Consider the following 19767-nt stretch of genomic DNA (forward strand, 5'->3'; position numbering starts at 1 on the left):
TGAATATCGTAACAGACTGTGCCATTAGCTCTTTTTATTTTATTTTTTTGAAACCTGTTTCTTCACCTTGGATCTGAAGATGGAATATTGTGAAAAGAGCACATTAAGGGATACTATTGACCAAGGCTTATATCAAGATACCAATCGTCTTTGGAGGCTTTTCCGGGAAATTTTAGATGGATTAGCTTACATTCATGAAAAGGTAAGCAATATTCATGGCCAGCACTTTCAGCTTGAGTGATTGTAAATAACAGTCAGCAAGGCTATCCTTGTAATAGATTGTAGTTATTCCATGTATACTCTAATCCCTTATTATCATTACTATTATTTTAACAGGGAATGATTCACAGAGATCTGAAACCTGTCAACATTTTTTTAGATTCTGAAGATCATGTGAAAATTGGTGATTTTGGCTTGGCGACAGATCATCCAGCATATGCAGTATGTATTTTAATTCCAGAATGCACAATTTAAACAGTCTTGGAAATAACATGATACAAATGGGGACCCACAAGGTACTTCGTGGTGGGCAGCAGGGAGGTGGGAGTGACAGTAGGGGGCAGGGAGCCACACTGAGTGAGTGAGTGGTGGTGGTGGTGGTGGTGGTAGGGAGGGGTCAGGGGGAGCCCAGTGGTGATGGTGGGGGAGGCAGCAGCAGTGAGGAGGCCAGGAGCTGCGGTGGGCCCAGCAGCAGAAATGGCAAGGATGCCAGGAGCCCTGGCAACATCAGCAGCAGCCACAGGGGGCCACCTGGCTTGAGCAGCACCAGGGAGAAGGCCTCCTGAGTTGGCGGCAGCTGCAGAGGGCCACCTGATGCTCACACCATTGCAGCCAGACCCACAGGAGCGGGTGAGGATGGTGGTGGAGGTGCCTTCACCCTCTGACAACACTGCTATCACCAGCTCGCATGGCAAAGATGAAGGAGGCAGCCTGGGTCCCCACAGCTGTCTTGCCACTGGGAGCTTCACTGAACACAGCAGTGGGGTGGGGGCTCTGAGTCCCGCACTGATGGAGGAACTAGGTGTGTTGTTCTGTGCTTGCACAGGCAACACTCTTGAAATGGGGAGATGTAATCCCCACATTGTATTTTTTTCAGATTGCAGAAATATTTGTTTTATCTCTGTGCCGGATCCTCAGATTTAAGTATCCACAGATGAACTCACAGTATACTGTTAGATATGTAATATTGTAGCTTGTACAAACTGTATGTAAGAGCATTCTTTCCACAGAAGAGATTATTGCCCGTTATGTTGCATTGTGATACCACTGGACTTTTATCATGTCATTGTTACCGATTCCATGACATAGGCTGGGTAAGCCATAATCCTATCTCTGGGTGTTCTTTTCAGCATGTCTTCCACTCTCATTGAGGGGCTGTTTTGCATCTTGCACCAGGGCATCATGTTAAAAAAAGCACAACTACAGCAGCCATGTTCTTCCCCTTATTCCAGTTCATGTTGCTTCATGCAAAAGCCTGAGAACTGCTAGAGAATCCACTTATTCTGGTACTATGTGAACTCTTTTGTGCAGCCTGTTGCATCAAGCTTTGTGGAACAACACTAGTGGCTATTTTTCTTCAGTTAATAGCTCCTTGGATACAATCTAATATTGTTCATTTTAAGCCATCAAAGATCTGAAAATTTAAGACATGTATACTCAGGTTTACTTTGATTTCTTTTTCAGGCAGACACTAAACAAGGAGAGGTGTCAGAGGATCATTTGACTAAAAGTGATCCTTCTGGTAGGTACTAAGCGATTACCTTTACTGCCGTGTGGCTAGGTACATCCCCTAGAAAACGTCTTTCAAGATCTGTGCCTGCTTATGAAATAGTTTCCTTGGCATTGCTGGGTCAGGAGTGGACCAGGACTCAGCCACTAAGGGATGAGCAGGCTAAACTTTTTAAAAATGGTCTAATTGCCTGATTATGACCCCTGATGATACTGGCACACAGCAACTGAAACACTTCCTGTGTGTATCTGTATTTTCATATCTGGATAAGAAGGGCCCTTCTGAACTCTACTGCTTGTGCCCTGCTGTCCTCTGACAGTTCTAAGATTTTTACCTCCCTATACTATTGTTGACCTCAAACTGTCCCAAGTTTATTCTTTCCTCCGTCTCAGATCCTGCTTATTTTCTTGTCAGCTACCATTGTTCCTCCTAAACGGAACATCCTCAATTTTGACCATCAGCAAATTCCTTGACTACAGCTATGGGCATAGACTTATAGCCTTTTTCTATTTCTCTTCTGCTCCCGATCCAGTGCTTTCCTCCACCATTTCCTCCACCACCATGCTCAGGTGCTTTACCACCTGAGCATCTTTCTCTAAACAGTTAAAGTGGAGGAAAATCTGCCAGTCTTTTTCACCAGGAATTCCTAAACTGCCGTGCTTTATGGTAGTTTTTGTGTATCCCATCACTGTGTATGCAATGTGCACATTTTCTGCCGTGTCTATAATGTTGTGGGAAGGCCAAGCAGTTCAATATCCCCCAGCATGATTCACTTTATTTCTTTTTAAAAAGATTTTATTAGCCACGGGACTGAGACAGCACTGGTCGCCCTCACGGATGATCTCCGAAGGCACCTGGATCGGGGCGGGACAGCGGTGCTCCTGCTGATGGACCTGTCGGCGTTCGATATGGTCGATCACCAGTTGCTTGCCCACCGCCGCGCCGATGTGGGGATTCGGGGGCTCGCCTTGCAATGGCTTGTCTCCTTTCTCCAAGGTCAGGGACAAAGGGTGGCGCTCAGGGAGAGGCTGTCCCAAAGACACCCACTAGTTTGTGGGGTGCCCCAAGGGGCAGTTCTCTCACCGATGTTGTTTAACATCTATATGCGCCCCCTTGCCCAGATTGCCCGGAGACATGAGCTAGGGTGTCATCAATATGTGGATGACACCCAGCTCTATCTGTTGTTGGGCGGTCAGTCTGGCTCTACCCCAGAAGATCTGGAATGAGCGTTGTGGGACATAGCAGGCTGGCTTAGGCTGTCGACTGAAACTGAATCCGACGAAGACGGGGGTCCTATGCCTGAATCAGAGTGGTACGGGGGTAGGGGTCCCACTTCCGGCCTTCGGTGGGGCGCCATTGGTGCCAGCTCTGAGGGTCAGGAGTTTGGGAGTGCTCCTGGATGCTTCCTTAACAATGGAGGCCCAGGTAGCAGCCACTGCCAAGGCAGCCTTTTACCATCTGCGGCTGATAAGGCAGTTGGTCCCCTTCCTCGAACGCAACGATCTGGCATCAGTGATCCATGCTATGGTCACCTCAAGGTTGGATTACTGCAATGCTCTCTACATGGGGCTGCCCCTGGGGCAACTCCGGAAGCTGCAGCTGGTGCAGAATGCCACGGCCAGGTTGCTGATGGGTCTCCCCGTGAGGGAGCACATCCAACCTGTCCTGAGGTCGCTGCACTGGCTGCCAATAGCGTTCCGGATACGCTTCAAGGTGCTGGTTGTGACCTTTAAAGCCCTAAATGGTCTGGGTCCTGTCTACCTGAGGGACCGCCTTTCCCCGTACGTTCCCCCAAGGGCACTGAGATCCGAGTCACAAATCGCTTGGTCCCCCCTGGCCCTAGGGACGCTAAGTTAACATCGACAAGAACTAGGGAGTTTTCCCTAGCTGCACCAGTACTATGGAATCAGCTCCCAAACAAAATCCGAGCTCTGCGGGATCTTTACCAATTCCGCAGAGCGGTAAAGACCGAGCTGTTCCGGCAAGCGTTTCAATAGCTCAGACCACACTGACGGTTCTAGCACTTTATAACAGAAGGCCGCCACGTCTTAATTTTAATAAGTGTATTTGGATATTTTATTGACTGTATTGTTTTAGACTTATATTGTATAAATTGTTATGTTGGTTTTAAACTATTGTAAGCCGCCCTGAGCCGCCTTAGTGGGAGGGCGGGGTAAAAGTCGAATAAATAAATAAATAAAAGAGAAAGACAATAACTGCAGATAGAGACTAACAAACAACAAGCATGGAGCATGTACTCATTAGGACCGCTTAAATTTTACATAGAATAATTCTTTTATACACCTAAACCAGTTTAACCATTTGAAATGTAGAGCATATATCTTAATAGTTATGTTGTACATCTTCTGAGATATTCCTCGATCTATTTATAAAATCTTGACCAGTTCTTCTCAAAGATTCACTTTGGCACAGGAAAAAAAGTTCCATCTGGACTGCTTTATTATTTCATAGGAAGAACCCTAAGTGCTTTGAGCAGGCTGTTGATGTCTGTAATTTCAACCTTGTTGGTAAAAATTCTGTTGCTTCTTTTAAACCTGAACCAAGGAACTGTTGTCAGAGTATTTTGTGCTGTCTCAGAGGTATGAGGGAAAGCAGCATCTACACCAAGCACATGCATCTTATGCCAATAAAGGCTAACTTGAACTTGATCTAGCATATGGAAGAGTGTTCAGAGATACTTGAGGAGAGAAAGTGACGGTGGAGACAATGTTAAAAGAACTCCCATTGGATGTTCCTTGAATATTAAAGGAACGTGTAGTAAAAGATTAGTAGAGTTCTGATTCTTCACTATATAGCAACACAATGAATCTTAGTTGCTTAGAATATGAAGTGATCAAGACGAGAAAAATGTGTCCTGATATCAGCATTTGGGCAAGTACAACTGTGAGCCAGTTTGGTGTAGTGGTTAAGAGCAGCGAACCCTAACCTGGAGAACTGGGTTTGGTTCCCCACTCCTCCAATTACAGCCAGCTGGGTGACGTTGGATCAGTCACAGTTCTCTCAGAGCTCTCTCACTCCCATCTACCTCACAGGATGTCTGTTATGGGGAGAGGAAGGGAAGGTGATTGTAAGTTGCTCTGAGACTCCTTCAGGCAGTGGAAAGTGGGATATAAAAACCAACTCTTCTTCCTTTTTCTTCTACATTTCAGAAACAAAACCAAATTAGTTTACTTTGTGTTCAGTTTAACAAAATGCAGGAGAATGATTTTCCCTTACATTTTCATGTAGTTTCTGTGAAGTAGTGGTAATTCAGTTTTATCCTTACAGGAAATTTAACGGGCATGGTTGGGACAGCTCTTTATGTAAGCCCGGAGGTCCAAGGAAATACTAAATCTACATATAATCAGGTAATAAACATATGTTGCTATCTGTGAATACATGTGGACCTAGAGCATAGTGTTTACTTTTCTAAAAAGATGATGGATTGTATCCTACTGCTCAGCTGAAGGTAGTATATTTTTTGGCAGAAAGCAAATCCTTCTGGCAGAAGAAGCTCTTGTACTGGAAGGATTCTGTTTATCCCAGTGGGACATGTCACCCTTTGCTGATTGGGCCCATAGCACATAGCCCCGTGCCATAGATTACAAGAATCGTGTGTTCTACACCAGGGCTTCCTTTCCATTGCAGCCTCTTGTAACTCCTCCAACACTGTTCCTGAAGTTTAGAGAGCCCTGGGGGAGCTGCAGTTGGTGGGGAAAACTGGTACCCACCCTTTGCAGAAGTGCAAATGCCTGCAGTGCATATGGCAGGGGGAGGGGTTTGTCAGACTGCCTTCTGCTCATGCAAGGAGCTGTTTGGAACCTGGCTTCTGGGGTGTGCATCAGTGCAAGCCCTCTTCAGCACTGCAACCCCAAAAGGCTGCTCCTGAGAGTCCTTTTATGGTGTGAAGCAACATAGGGCTGGAGTAGAGTACAGGCAACCTTCCTCTGCACTTAACAGACATTCCCTGTGTTCATACACAGGAATCTTTGGACCCAATCCTTTGACTACATCAGACATTATACAAAAATATTACTTTAGCAGTTGCAAAAATACCACTCAAATCCTACGTTATTGAAAACCAGAACTTTGACAAAGCAATTTTTAAAAAGCAATGTGTTCCTTGAAGGACACTTTTATGTGGCTGAAGTCAGATATAGTAACCAGCTGAAGAAAGGAGGATAGACTCCAGGGTCTCAGTGCACAAAAAGCTAGGCTGGGCTGGACTATAAAGTCTCACAAGAATGTTGGCATTAAAGCTGTTTGTATTTCTTGGAATTACATTTCCTTCAATCTTTCTCTCCTAGAAAGTGGATCTTTTCAGTTTGGGTATAATATTTTTTGAGATGTCCTACCATCCAATGAACACAGCATCAGAAAGGATCTTTGTGCTAAGTCAGCTGAGGCTCGTATGTATAAAAATTTCATGTCTGCCAAATGTCCCGTAACAGAAAACTTTCTCATAATTGCTGGAAGGTAAAACCATTGTTTGTTCCATGCATAAGTTTTCCAGTGTATCCATCATTAAACCCATTACAAGACTTTAGCATTCAAAACAAATATGTCTAGATCAGATCTTCTTAATGTCCCTCCCCAGAGGTTATTGGTCATGCATGCTCCAAGTCATATGACTGAAGTCTTAGAACATATTATTCTCTATGGTTTTACGTGTTGTATAATTATGGAAAAAAGTAAACATACAAATACACACATAGTGCTTCTTTTGTGTGTGTTTTTAAAAAGGTGTGGTTACTCACGATACAGAAGGTGACGGGGCAGCTGATGTACTCTGTTGTGCCCTCCACTGTCATCACTGGGTATTACAAAGTATATCATCTGCCTTGCCTCCTTCTCTGCAGTCCCACTTGCTGGCCTCTTTATGAAGGGGACTTTTTCTACCCAATTTGAGCTGAAATGGGGCAGAGAGAAGGAAGAGAGCTACTCCATTTATCCCCACTTTTTCTATTTTTACTTGTAAAAAGACTATACAAAAGTGGCACAATACGTTACTAGACTTTGCATTATGTGTATGCCAATGCATGACCAGTGCATGTCTCCACTGCATCACACATGGATTCACCACTGACTGTATGATAGTGCAAAAAGTCATAAAGGAATAGTGGCTCCTGCAAATGCCACTGGTGATTTGAATGAGGTATCTGTTAGTCTTTTAATCATGTTATGAAGGTCAGAAATCTATGCTGTGTATTGTAGACATGTCCTTTGTACATGACTGACTCTGTTGCACTTTATTTGTCAGCCCTCTATTGTATTTCCTAAAGACTTCGATGAAGGGAAAAATGCAAAGCAGGTATTTTTATGCTTCTTAGTAATCGCTGTGTTGGGTCCTAAAATGTAATCATTATTTTTCTTCCTCCTTTCAAACGAATAATACATACCTAAGCAATTAACAGTATGACACTTGAACAAAGGGAAAAGAAATCAGAAAGGGAAAGTAATAAATTACTAGCATTGAAGTGCATTTTATGAGAGACATTTGAATGCTCTCATGGGGTATAAGAGCCTGCAGAGTTCATTGGCATGGCTCTGAAAGATAAGTGTGCTTTGAATCATACGCCACCAGTTAGATATTCAGGTTAAGCTCATTGGCATGGCTCTGAAAGATAAGTGTTGTCTGTGCTTTGAATCATATGCCACCAGTTAGATATTCAGGTTAAACTAAAATTGCTTACAGCTTGCTTACACATTCCACTTCCCTGAATGAAGGAGTCTGAATTTCATGAGGTACTTAGCAGATGTGGAGAGCCAATGGCTTGGATCCATAGAGAGATTCCCCCCTTCCCACAACCTACCTCTTGTAAGGGTCAGGTGGACGAGAGAGACAATAAGTATTGTCACCCTGGGCTTCTCAGAGGAAGGATAGGCACCCCCTCCCCCTTAAAAAATCTATTCATGGATTAAAATTAAAAATATATTTTGGTTTCCCTTTTAGAAACTGGTTGTGGCCTGGCTGTTGAACCACGATCCTTCAAAACGTCCAACTGCTACGGAGCTGTTAAAAAGTGAACATCTTCCACCCCCGCAGATGGAGGAATCTGAGCTTCACGAAGTGCTTCATCACACTTTGGCAAATGTGGATGGGAAAGCTTACCGGACAATGATGGGACAGATATTCTCACAGCGCATTTCTCCTGCCATAGATTATGCCTATGATAGTGACATTCTTAAGGTTTGTTTGAAATTAGTATTCCCCCTCCCGTTAGAAAGCCATAGCTGCTAGACTGTTTTTATAATTTAAACGAGGAGTTCCTAGTTTAATTGATCCCTGCTACTGTCCAGTTTGCCTTACAATGACTTCTGATGTTACAGTAACCTGACCTTGTATCTGTTTGGTTTTGTGCATACAGTGGCTTGCTTGGTAATCCATGTAACCACTAGAGCACAGTGTTTGTGAGTGAAGCTCCTTGCTCCTGAGCAGATGCGCCCCAGGATGCCTCATTGTAATGACAATAACAAATTAATGTAAATCTCCCAGTAAGCAGCTAAATTTGTCTTCTGAGTAAATAACCTGAAAAAGTGCTTGTGAAGCATTTTAAACTTTTTAAAAATGTATCTGTTAAAAATCAGGTTGTATTGTTGTGACAATGTCTGTAGAGTTAGCATGCATAGCTGCTAGACTGTTTTTATAATTTAAACTAGGAGTTCCTAGTTTAATTGATCCTAGTTTAATTAATACTATCCAGTTTGCCTTGCAGCTGCTAGACTGTTTTTATAATTTAAACGAGGAGTTCCTAGTTTAATTGATCCCTGCTACTGTCCAGTTTGCCTTACAATGACTTCTGATGTTACAGTAACCTGACCTTGTATCTGTTTGGTTTTGTGCATACAGTGGCTTGCTTGGTAATCCATGTAACCACTAGAGCACAGTGTTTGTGAGTGAAGCTCCTTGCTCCTGAGCAGATGCGCCCCAGGATGCCTCATTGTAATGACAATAACAAATTAATGTAAATCTCCCAGTAAGCAGCTAAATTTGTCTTCTGAGTAGATAACCTGAAAAAGTGCATGTGAAGCATTTAAAACTTTTTAAAAATGTATCTGTTAAATATCAGGTTGTATTGTTGTGACTTAATGTCTGTAGAGTTAGCATGCGTTCATTTCACATATTATACCAAAGACACAAAAGATACAGCTATGACTGTGCATGCCTCTTGTAGTCCACACAAATGCAGGAGAAGGCGTGCAATGTTTGCAGATGCATGTTGTGTCTTCCACATATGTGAAAACATTTCTATCAAGTCATGTTCATTGTCAAATGCACACTGCAAAGGCATATCTGCATAGAAGGTTCTTATGCTTTGACATTAATACCTTAACACACAACTGGGAGTGTGGAAAGCAGCATTTGGGTTCAGCTATTATTTTTAGCAGTGATTTTGGCAGGTAGTTTATGTTCTGAGACTATAATGTGACTTCCTTGTGGACCAAGAACAGTTTTTTCCTGTATTCCGCTGGAGGTGGTGCTCCATTCACTCCTGGTGCTCCCACAGGACACAAGTACCATATTCTTGAGTCTTAAACATCTGATTGCCAAAAATGCTGTCAAACTATGAAAACAAAAAAGGACAAACTTGAAATTTAAATTCATGTTCCAAATAATTACTGAAAAGATGAAATCTGTTCAACTGTATTTGGCAACTAGAAAATGCATAATGCTTCCTTGGAATATGGTGTTGTGGATATAATGCTACTAAATGCTTGTGTTCTGGATGTTGAGTAGGAAGTATATATATATTAATGCTCCCTGATTAATCATTGGTTTTAGGGTAGTTTTTCAGTTCGATCAGCCAAGATTCAACAACACATATGTGAGACAGTTAGCCGGATCTTTAAAAGGCATGGTACGTATGTCTATAAAATTCTGTTTAATTCCTTCTAGTATAAAATCAGCATTTCAACTGTTCCCCCCCACACACACACATACACATAATAAAGTAGAACTGTGGGTACTGGTTCCTTTTCATCTTGCCTTTTTATTTTAGTATCTGTCAGACAAATTGTTATGAATAATTCACTTCACCTGAATAAGGATAATTTAATAGCCCGGTAAACTGTTCATCTTTTGAAAGGCAATCCAAGAATATGGATTTTATAGTCCACAGTGAGTCCGGTACCTTCACTGTCACAGATATGTGATTGGGCAGGCTTATGATCACCTGGACCTGGCCTGGGTGGCCCAGGCTAGCCCAGTCTCATCAGATCTTGGAAGCGAAGCAGGGTCAGCTCTGGTTAGTACTTGGATGAGAGACCGCCAAGGGAAACTGAGGGTCTCTACACAAAGGCAATGGCAAACCACCCCTGAACCTCTCTTGCCTCGAAATCCCTACAGGGTCACCATAAATCGGCTCTGACTTGAGGGCACTTTAGACACATCTAATTGCCTATGCTAGATCTGTTGTTTGCTGTCAGCTGATTAAACTAGCTGGAGAAGACATTTTCCTGTGTTAGGACACTCAGGATATTTTTATTTTCTTATACAAGGGAAAATAACGTGTACCATAATGGGCTGAATTTCATGCAGCGCCAGCAGAATGCATTAATGCAGAAAGACTTCATTCCGGTTGATGGCGGCGCGGTAGCAGACTCATCTCCCGGAGGTGAAGCTGCGCTCCAGCAGAAGGAGGGGGTGCGCAAGATCGTTACCCCCCAGGGACCCGGTTGAAGGGGCTGTGGCCATGGGACTCTCGAGAGGTCGCCTCTTCGCCAATGTGATGCCGGGGAATTGAGGCGCTTCTCCGTCCTGACGGTTCTTCATGCTGTGAGACCGAATGGAACCAAGCGATGCCAACCGGGGCAAGCACAGGAGGTCGAGTGTAAGAAACGGAGCTAAAACGAGGTCTACGGACCAATTATGAATGTGAGATCAACTAAAGCGATCGGCTAAAGTGAAAAAGAAAGCTCCCCACCCATGCGGAACAGAAAGTGAGGTGAGGGGGGGGAGGGATGCCTCCCATGCGCATAAACTTTTAAGCGAATCGGAGGGGGGGAGCAGAAGAGAAAGCGGTTATAACTGTAGAGAGAGACTTACCAAGGCGAGTTTGAGCGTATAAGCGCATATTCAGAGACTTTTAAAACTTTTGCAAAAGTAAACAATCCAAAAAGATGGCGGAAAAGAGGATGGAGAAAAAGAAACTGTTAAAAGCGAAAGGAACTGAGAGTCCAAGGCCAGAAGCAACCAACGAGCTGGCAAAGACATTGGCGGAATCCATGCACCCCCTGCTGGATCAGATGAATAATCTCAGGGAGTAGCTGTCAACAGTGAACCAATGTATCACCACCCAGCAAACACAGCTGAATGACACTCTTAAAATGATGAATCAAACAGCTGAGAAGGTGAAAGAAGTGGACTCCACTGCCCAAAGGGTGAAGAAGAAAGTACAAAAACTGGAAAAGAAGCAAATCTCCACAGAAGATCAGCTGTTACAGCTACAAATGGGAAAAGCCAATTTGATTCTTCGCTTCCAGGGAATTCCAGAGACTAAGGGAGAGAATCTGAAGGAAATGATGAGTGAATTACTGGCCCTAGTGACAGATATGAAGGCGGAATCTTTGCTGAGCTATATGGATGTGGCCCATAGGTCATATTCTGGATATATAAAGAAAAATAATCTGCCTGGGGAAATAGTGATAAGATTCTCAAAGAGGCATGTGAGGGATGCAATCCTGAAAGCAGCATCTGGCACACCCGTGAAAGTTGGAGAAAATACTATCAGAATTCTAAAAGACATTCCATTTGAAATAAGGCAAAGGAGAAAGTACAAAGATTTAATTCTTTTTCTCCAGACAAATACAATTGGATACAGATGGCTAACTCCAGAGGGCGTAACCTTCAAAATTAAGGATAAAAAGGAAAAGATTGACTCTGTTCAGAAAGCACGGGAATTTTTAAGAGTCCAGCTGGGAGAGCCAGAGGAGGAAGGGGAAAAAAGGATGGACAGTAGGTCCACTGGCGAGCTGGACTCAGGGTCTTCCGGAGAAGATTCTCTAGCAGAGAAAGGAGCAGCAGCCCCCAAAAGTCCTTACAAACTGCGAAAGAGACTGGGCAAGGGAAAATGAAGATTGAAGGACTCTGAACTGTGCTTTTGAAATTTTTAAAACTAGATGCTTAGGGATCTCTCTTGTAACAGTTAAAATTAAGAATTGAAAAAGATAAAATTATACTTAGTTCATAATGGGATTAGCGTGATTAAGTGACAACGTATGTTTAAGCTGGTTTAATGACCTCCTCTCTTGGGTTTTTAGTCAGTAGTGGGTACCTTTTCTTTATCCTTATATGTAGTCCCCTTCCCTATTTTCTGTTATAGTTTGTAGTGTTAATAAAAAATGCAATAAAAAATTCCCTCTGGGGGGCATTAAAAAATGCAGAAAGACTTTGCCCGTCTCCCCCTTCCCCTAGCAGCCACCTGTGAGCCTAAAAGGGGCAGTGCCAACAATTGGCAGAACCTCTTGCATCAATGAAAGGTTAATGGGATATCCAGGAGAGTTTCACCCGTTTTCCTTTCCTCAGTGCAGCTGCCTGTGTTGCCTGGCTTTTCATTCATATGGGTCCTTCAACCCTCCCCATCACCATTTGAAAGTTCACAGGTGTCTACAGGGAAGGGGGAGGTTGTAAGATCCATCTTGGCTAGTACTTTCCTCTGGCACAGCACAAAGAATACAGGTGGGGTGGGAATTGCTGGTTTGTTTTGATATGTGTTCTACATTTTACAGGTTTTTAACTTTTTCATGAGTGCAAGCTCATTGAAATGCTGTATGTAATGTATAGCGTTCATTTCAGCTGGGCTTGCATGAGGGAACTCACTGGTAAACTCTGCTCGAAGGGAATTAGAAAAGTGAATTACATGTTAAATGGACTGGCGCTTTCATGAATAATAATGTTGAAGTTGAATAAGAGAGGCCTCATTCAAACATTCTGGGCAGGGGCAATTTTTTCCTAAACACAAAAGGCTCTTGTTTGCAAACCTAGGAAGATTGCATGTATTTCTTACTACCTTCCAATGCTCTGTAGTGCCTTGGGAGCAGGTGAACTGGCCTTCACCAGAATCTCGAAGCAGAGGCTGGATAGCCATCTCTTGGGAGGGCTATAGTTGCATATTTCTGTTTTGAGCAGGGGCTGGACTAGATGAATTCCAACACCCCTTCCAACTCGAAATGAAAAAAGTCTTTTTAAAGCTAATATTTCCTATTCTATCGAATTAAGAATGTTATTCTTCAACAGGAGCAATCAAGTTGCAAACCCCCCTGCTAATGCCTAGGAATAAAAAGCTCTATGAACACAATGAAGCTTCATATTTGATGGATCACAGTGGAATGCTGGTGATGCTTCCTTATGACCTCAGGGTGAGTACTACTGGGGCCTTCACAGATGTCAGCGGTCTTTGTGTAATCTTTGTTTCCTCACTGATTTAAGGTTCATTGATTCACATTTAGCCAAGAGCTTGGATAATCTTCCAAAAAAAGTATAATCTAAAAATACATATAACTTATTCAATTGTTTGCAATTACCCCCATGTGTGGAAAGTATTATTATTTACTTATTATTTAGTGCATAGTGATTTAGGGCAGTGATCCTAAAAATAATGTTGATGTTTATAGACTTAAAATAGTAAGTTTCAAGATTTTGCTGTATGAGGACCATATTGTTCAATTAATCCATTGTCCAAGTATGAAATGATGGCTGTTGGAGAATTTCTCAAGGCCTGAAATCTATGAATGTGATCCATAAGTGCAGTCCCTTTCAGAGAGCCAGAGAGGCCTGAGCTACTTCCAGCTAGGGTTGCCACCTGGAGATTTTGGGGGGTAGGGCCTGGGGAGGGGAGGGACCTCAGCGGGGTATAATTCCATAGCAAGTACCCTCCAAAACAGCCATTTTCTCCAGGTGAACTGATCTTAGTTGTCTGGAGATCGACTGTAATAGTGGGATATCTGGAGGTTGGCAACCTGACTTCCAGCCTATGAGGCCCTCTTAAAAGGCCGCTTACAGGAGCAGTTTTGAATTTCATAAAAGAGAGGGAGTCAGGAAAGACTTTGTACCACAAGTGCTTCTTTGGATCTAATCCAGTAAATTTAAATCAGAATGAATGGCTGTTCCTAAAGCGTTATGTAAAACTGGTGAAAAAAGGAATACTAGGTGTTTTGAGATCAAACTACCAATTGCTTTGCCAGCTAATACTTAAAATGAACTTTTGACACAGTCTACAAAAACTAAAGTCCTGGAACAATGAACAGCCTGGCTATAATAATGGCCTACCTAATTTTCTGTTTTATGAAGTTGTGTGTTCATTGCAAACTAACAAAATTGTATTTAATAACTTTTCAACTCTGCTTTTTGACCTTTTATCTTTTCAGATTCCTTTTGCAAGATTTGTAGCAAGAAATAATATAACAAACTTGAAAAGGTAAGGGACTGGCTAAATTATTCTTCCTCAAAAATCGTGCTTCTGTGTGTGAATTCTGTATTTTTATAATACAATTGGGGGGGTGGGGTAGACATGTAAACAAGCCATTGTCATCACTGAACACATGAAGCTGCCTTATACTGAATTAGACAATTGATCTGTCAGGGTCAATATTGTCTACTCTGATTGGCAGCAGCTCTTCCATGTCTGAGGTCAAGGTTGTTCACTTCACCTTCTACGTCAACCCCTTTTGCTGGACCTGGATCATCATACAGAGCAGATGCTCTGCCACTGAGCCATGACCCCCATCCCAAGCATGATTTACATGCTGTAAGTCCCAAACTCAATCCCCAGTATATCCAGTTATAACAGGACTCTCAGATCAGTGCTGTGACATATTCCTACCCTAAGACCTTGGAAAATCATTCCCAGTAGCTGCAGAGGCTTGGGGGGAAAACCTGAAGACTGAAGTTTAAAAAGCAAGACAGTATTGTACACCTTTCAGTTTCCCTCAAAATTTCTAAGTTTCTTTTAACAAGGCTTCAAAATTTCTGGAAAATGTACATATTTCTGTAGACAGGATTGAGCTGAATGAGCCAATATCTAGCTCATAGAAGACAGGTTCAGGTGTTATATTTTTCTTCTCTAGATACTGCATTGAGCGAGTTTTCAGGCCTCGGAAATTAGATCGTTGTCACCCAAGAGAGCTTTTAGAATGTGCATTTGATATCATCACTCCTGCTGGCAATAGTTTTTTACCTATTGCAGAAACCATCTACACAATTTCTGAAATAATCCAGGAATTTCCTGTGCTTCAGGTTGGTGGTCCTCTGCCTCACCCCTTTCAACACACTTGAAATTTTCTTTTAAAGGACCAACTGTTTTCATGCTATGGCCTAAACTGTCTATGGCTAGTAATAGGATATCCAAAACCCTCTCACGATTAAAGAAAAAAGTCAGTGCTTTTTGGATTTGCCTCACCCCTTTGTTCATTTAACAGATTTCTGCAAAAAATCAGGTTGGTGGTAGGGTGGTAGACATTATCACTCTTGCGTACACAAGGGGAAGATTTTAAATTTTGTTATAAAAGGATACTCCTAAAAATAAGAACATTCTTTCTGAAGGATGGACGTGGCATTAGTAGCACTGGCAACTGTATTGGTCAGAGAGCTGGGAAATTATGTGTGCAAATGGTCAAATAAATTGCTACAGGCCAACAGAGTATTTATTAAGCATTCACTACATTTTCATCTATTGAAGATTTAGATTGAAACATCACTATAAATAGGTTCTGAAAAATATTGGTTTATATCTGAGGAATTACCAATGGGACCCACATTTCTGCTGCAACTCCCCCCCCCCAGTTCCTTTTGACCCCTGGAAAGATTAGGTTAGATCTCTTGGAAGTATCTCTACAGATGGGAAAAGAGGCAATTTTTACCAGTTACCCCTTGCTTGCTGCAGATGTTTGATTCTTCCACTGTTTGTGGGGTTCCCCTGTCCCCCATAAGGACATTTTGGGTTGCAATGGGAGGAAGAAGGCATGGAAGTCATATTCTGCCAAGGGAAAAATTTCATCCGTGGAAATTTTCAGCAGTATCCAAAGCCATTCTTTCTTGAGTCATGGGGCCTATATGAAGAAGGTTGCAGTAAGGAAGAGGAGATGAAATCACCCCTCCTCTTTTGTCAGCAGAGGAACTTCTGGGGCAGAGAGGAATGCAGAGGAAACCTGTGCACCTCTGTCAGCAGTTTGTTGGATATGGCCCCACTGGTGGACCTCCTGATGGCACCTGGTATTTCTGGCCACTGTGTGACACAGGGTGTTGGACTGGATGGGCCTTTGGCCTGATCCAACATTGGCGTCTCTTATGTTAACCTTTATTGTTATCAGATGTGGTAGTTTGAATGAGATCTGAAGAGCTGCTTAGACTCCTACAAGGGGTCTTGCACTATCCAGAGGATTTTTTTTCAGGCCTTCATGCCATATTTTAAATTACTTTTTAAACTGCCCTGAGTTTCGCAAGCTGATTATCATGTGAAGTGGGGGTGAGAAAACTAAAGCCCCCTGGGCACATAGAAATTGGTTGTGGCTCTTTGGATCCATGGCCACCATTCTTCAGACTGTATGTAACTAGAATGTTTAAGGTGCAGTTATGCTCCCAAATGTCAGTGGGTTTTATGATATTGCTGTTGTCAAACACAGTCATATATGTTAGAAGTAGTACAAGTCAGAACAACTGCTGGGTTTTGAAACCCCAAATCATAATCAACTTAACAGAAATAATGTCTTTTGACTCTTCATTTTAGGAAAGAAACTATAGCATCTTCTTGAATCACACGGCCTTATTGAAAGCTATCCTTCTGCACTGTGGAATACCTGAAGATAAACTCAACCAAGTATACATCATTCTGTATGATGCTGTGGTAAGGCATTCATTTGGCTCAGCAGCAGTTAACACTAACTTAGTGGTTAGTTAGGGAGAGAGAGAAGGCATATATATATAAAACTGTGGCAGGGTTGTTTCCATGTTTAAAGGTCTTACAAAAAAGAAGAGTAGCTGTTTTACCTGGGCTGCAAAAATAACAGAACAATTTTATTTTTAATACTGAGTAGAACATCCGAAGGCACTTGGGCTGTGTTGCAATAGTTCTGCATCCTTTTCCTTGTACAGCTAATTGATTTGTTTCGTACATTTTATAGGTGCTCAGGGCAGCCTATGTTCGTCTCCCCTGCTCCATTTACCCCCACCCCGAACAATCTTGTGACATAGGCTGAGAGGGAGTGACAAGGCCAAGATCACCCAGCAAGCTTCACAGCAGGGTAGGGAACGTGGATCTCCCAGGTTGTAGTTCAACACTCTACCCAGTATATCACGGTGGCCCTCTCTAGTTTAGGAGATCGTGTGCATATCATTTGCTGGGGCAAGACCTGCCGGCAATAAACTGGATGAACACCTGCATGTGAACGCTGCCTGTTGATACTTCAGTGCACTTATTTATTTATGTTATATATAGTCCATCTTTCTCACTGAGACCCAAGGTGGATTACATAATTTAAGCCCGTGCAATCAATACAATATGGAGATAATAAACAATATAATAGGACTGGGATTTCAGAAATCTGAAACAAGGTATAAGTATTAAACATGACATATTAAACAGTTTGAAAATGGTATTACATAAGTATAATGTAATGCAGTTAGAACAAGATAAAAATACAGCAATGGCAGGATCAACAAAGAGGCATGGTCTTGTCTAAATTCAAACGGAGACCATAATTTAAAGCCAGCAGCACTGTCTTTGCCCCATACCTTGGCCAGGCGGCCAGACTTAAAAGGATCCAGAGCGCATGAGTTATCCAAGAAGGCCTGGAATGGCTCCACTACTGCTCTGTCATTTACCTTTTCCAGAAAGGCCAAATGGAAGACAAGGCAATAATTGGCCACATTACTGTTCTGTAGGAATTTTTGTAAGCAGGGGACACGTGGCCAACTTTTTGAGTGGCCTAGGGAAGGTGCCCTGACTCAGTGATTAATTTATGGTAGACATGAACAATTTATGTGGTCCTTCCATGATTTCAGCAGCCCGGATGGATGAGGATCCAGAGCACAAGTGGTAGCCATCACAGATCCTAGGATCCTGTCAACATCCAGTCACAGTAAACTGAGCCAAAATGATCCATAAGTAGGCCAGATGATACGTTAGATATTTTTCCTGTCAGACCATATTCAAGACCAAAAATCTTTGCACAAGCATCACAACTAATGTCCTGTTCCTGTGGCAATAATGGCTTTGATTTAGGGCCACAGTAGATGCGATGATATCCTCGTGTCTGCCATGGAGCCATCACTATCTTAAAGCTTAAAATGGGCAATTTAAAAATACTGCAACAGGAGAAGGTGCTCTTGTTTCCGCACTCCTGTATGTGCCTTTTCAGTGCCAGGGGATGTGACCATTTTGGCTTGAAAATGGTGGCATCCTTGTAATAGACATGAGGACAGTGTCACATCTAGTTTTGCCCTCAAGAATCAGTAGATGCTGAGAGGGAATGGTCCTGAACTGGCTGAACAATGATAGCAGAGAAGTGACACTTTGCCCTTATCACTGTTGCTTCATAGGTCTTTAATTCTATAAAAGGATGTGTTGGATTCAGTATGTGCTTTCTGCCAACTTTGTTGTAGATACCTCCAGGCCCTCCTTAGTTTACCTAGCTCCATGGAAAACCATGCCACTGGGTCCATCCCAAGGATGGGAGAGGTCATTGAGGGACAACCTTTTGTGAGGAACATCTGTGTTCTGACACAACTAGTCATATGCAAGTACCTTTAAAAACATGACTGTTCTCTATTACATTTACCATTACTACTAAAGCCAGAGCAAATTACACAGCAGAAAAATCAGCATCCATCAGTATATGATGTTGCAGACTTCATGGAACGAGCGTAGTCAAAGATGACCTCCATATCCTTAACTTGGTTTGCTGCCTCATTGTAGCTGTTCTTTAATGTGCAGGGGCTCAAGAATGATGGAGGCATGCTCATGGGTCATGGTGACCTTTGCCAGCATGCTGTTATATCAAGACTGAACAGAAGGTAACTCTGACAAATTTACTTAGGTAATAGCATTCAAGCCTGCTGTTGGCTTTGAGAAGTTTTAGAGCTTCGCAAAGGTCTTTTCATGACTGGAAACAGTGGGGCAAGTTCAAAGGTAAGTATATAAAGTACAGCCCCCTTTTAACTAGGCTGTTAAAAACAGTATTATGTTTTGTATTACTACTTATAGGGAAAAGCCTAATCATTGTCTCTCAAGAGCCAAACAGGGACTTGGCCATTTGCCAGTCTTGCAATATTTTTCTTTCTACAACTACTTAATTTTGAGGAAGGAGTCATTTAAGGATCTGGGTACTAAGGAAGTATGTGAGCTGGGAATAAAAGCATAAAATAATCTGTATCATTGTATTTTGATGCAGACAGAAAAGCTAACGAAAAGAGAAGTGGAAGCCAAGTTCTGCAATATTTCTCTGACTCCAAACAGCGTAAGTAATCGGACACCTCATTGACTGGTTGTGTTCCACCATGTGCTAGATCTCTTTGCTTTCTTAAGCATCCCCATAGGGGCTTAAAGGGGGGCAAGTGCTCCCCTTAAAGCTTACTAGATGTTTGCTTATATTAGCAGGCTGGGCACAGTATCACTGCTTGACCTCAGCAGGGATTAAAAACTGCTTGCATGAGCAAACAATTAGTGTTGAATGCCAAAGGATACCAGATGCTTTTCAACTGAGACAAAGCTTTGCCTATGAGCTTACAGTATAAGAGATGGTGTGCTCTGGGGAAACTGTTATTTCCCTCCTTCCTAATACATTTCTGCTGCTGCCAGTGGTCCCATCATATTTTGGAAAATGAAGAAACATATTAAGTGGTAAATACTATAGCCTTTCTTTGCCTTGGTCTTTTCTGTCCACTTTTGCCTTGCTGTCTATTGCGTGTTCCCTTTTCATGAACTTTATCCATTTAATTGTATTTCTTTTAGTTGTGATTAAAAGGATAACTAGAATTCTTCAAATATTTTAAAATGAAGGTGTTTCCATGTGCAAATGGTTGAACACATTTTTCCCATACTTTC

At 42.4% G+C, this 19767-nt stretch overlaps 1 protein-coding gene across 1 annotated transcript in view; it reads left to right on the forward strand.

The window, feature by feature from the left end:
• The window catches only part of EIF2AK4 (eukaryotic translation initiation factor 2 alpha kinase 4), a 64432-nt gene that overhangs the window by 34257 nt on the left and 10408 nt on the right, over window positions 1–19767 (forward strand). Inside the window, 13 exon segments of the mRNA XM_015422190.1 lie at window positions 80–202; window positions 337–441; window positions 1684–1741; window positions 5018–5097; window positions 6037–6138; window positions 6990–7040; window positions 7683–7919; window positions 9513–9588; window positions 12966–13087; window positions 14096–14145; window positions 14795–14963; window positions 16453–16569; window positions 19115–19180. Coding sequence (XP_015277676.1) covers window positions 80–202; window positions 337–441; window positions 1684–1741; window positions 5018–5097; window positions 6037–6138; window positions 6990–7040; window positions 7683–7919; window positions 9513–9588; window positions 12966–13087; window positions 14096–14145; window positions 14795–14963; window positions 16453–16569; window positions 19115–19180 — 1356 coding nt within the window.

The sequence above is a fragment of the Gekko japonicus genome, unplaced genomic scaffold, assembly GCF_001447785.1.
Source record: "Gekko japonicus isolate JY-2015 unplaced genomic scaffold, Gekko_japonicus_V1.1 scaffold394, whole genome shotgun sequence".
Classification (NCBI taxonomy): Eukaryota; Metazoa; Chordata; class Lepidosauria; order Squamata; family Gekkonidae; genus Gekko; species Gekko japonicus.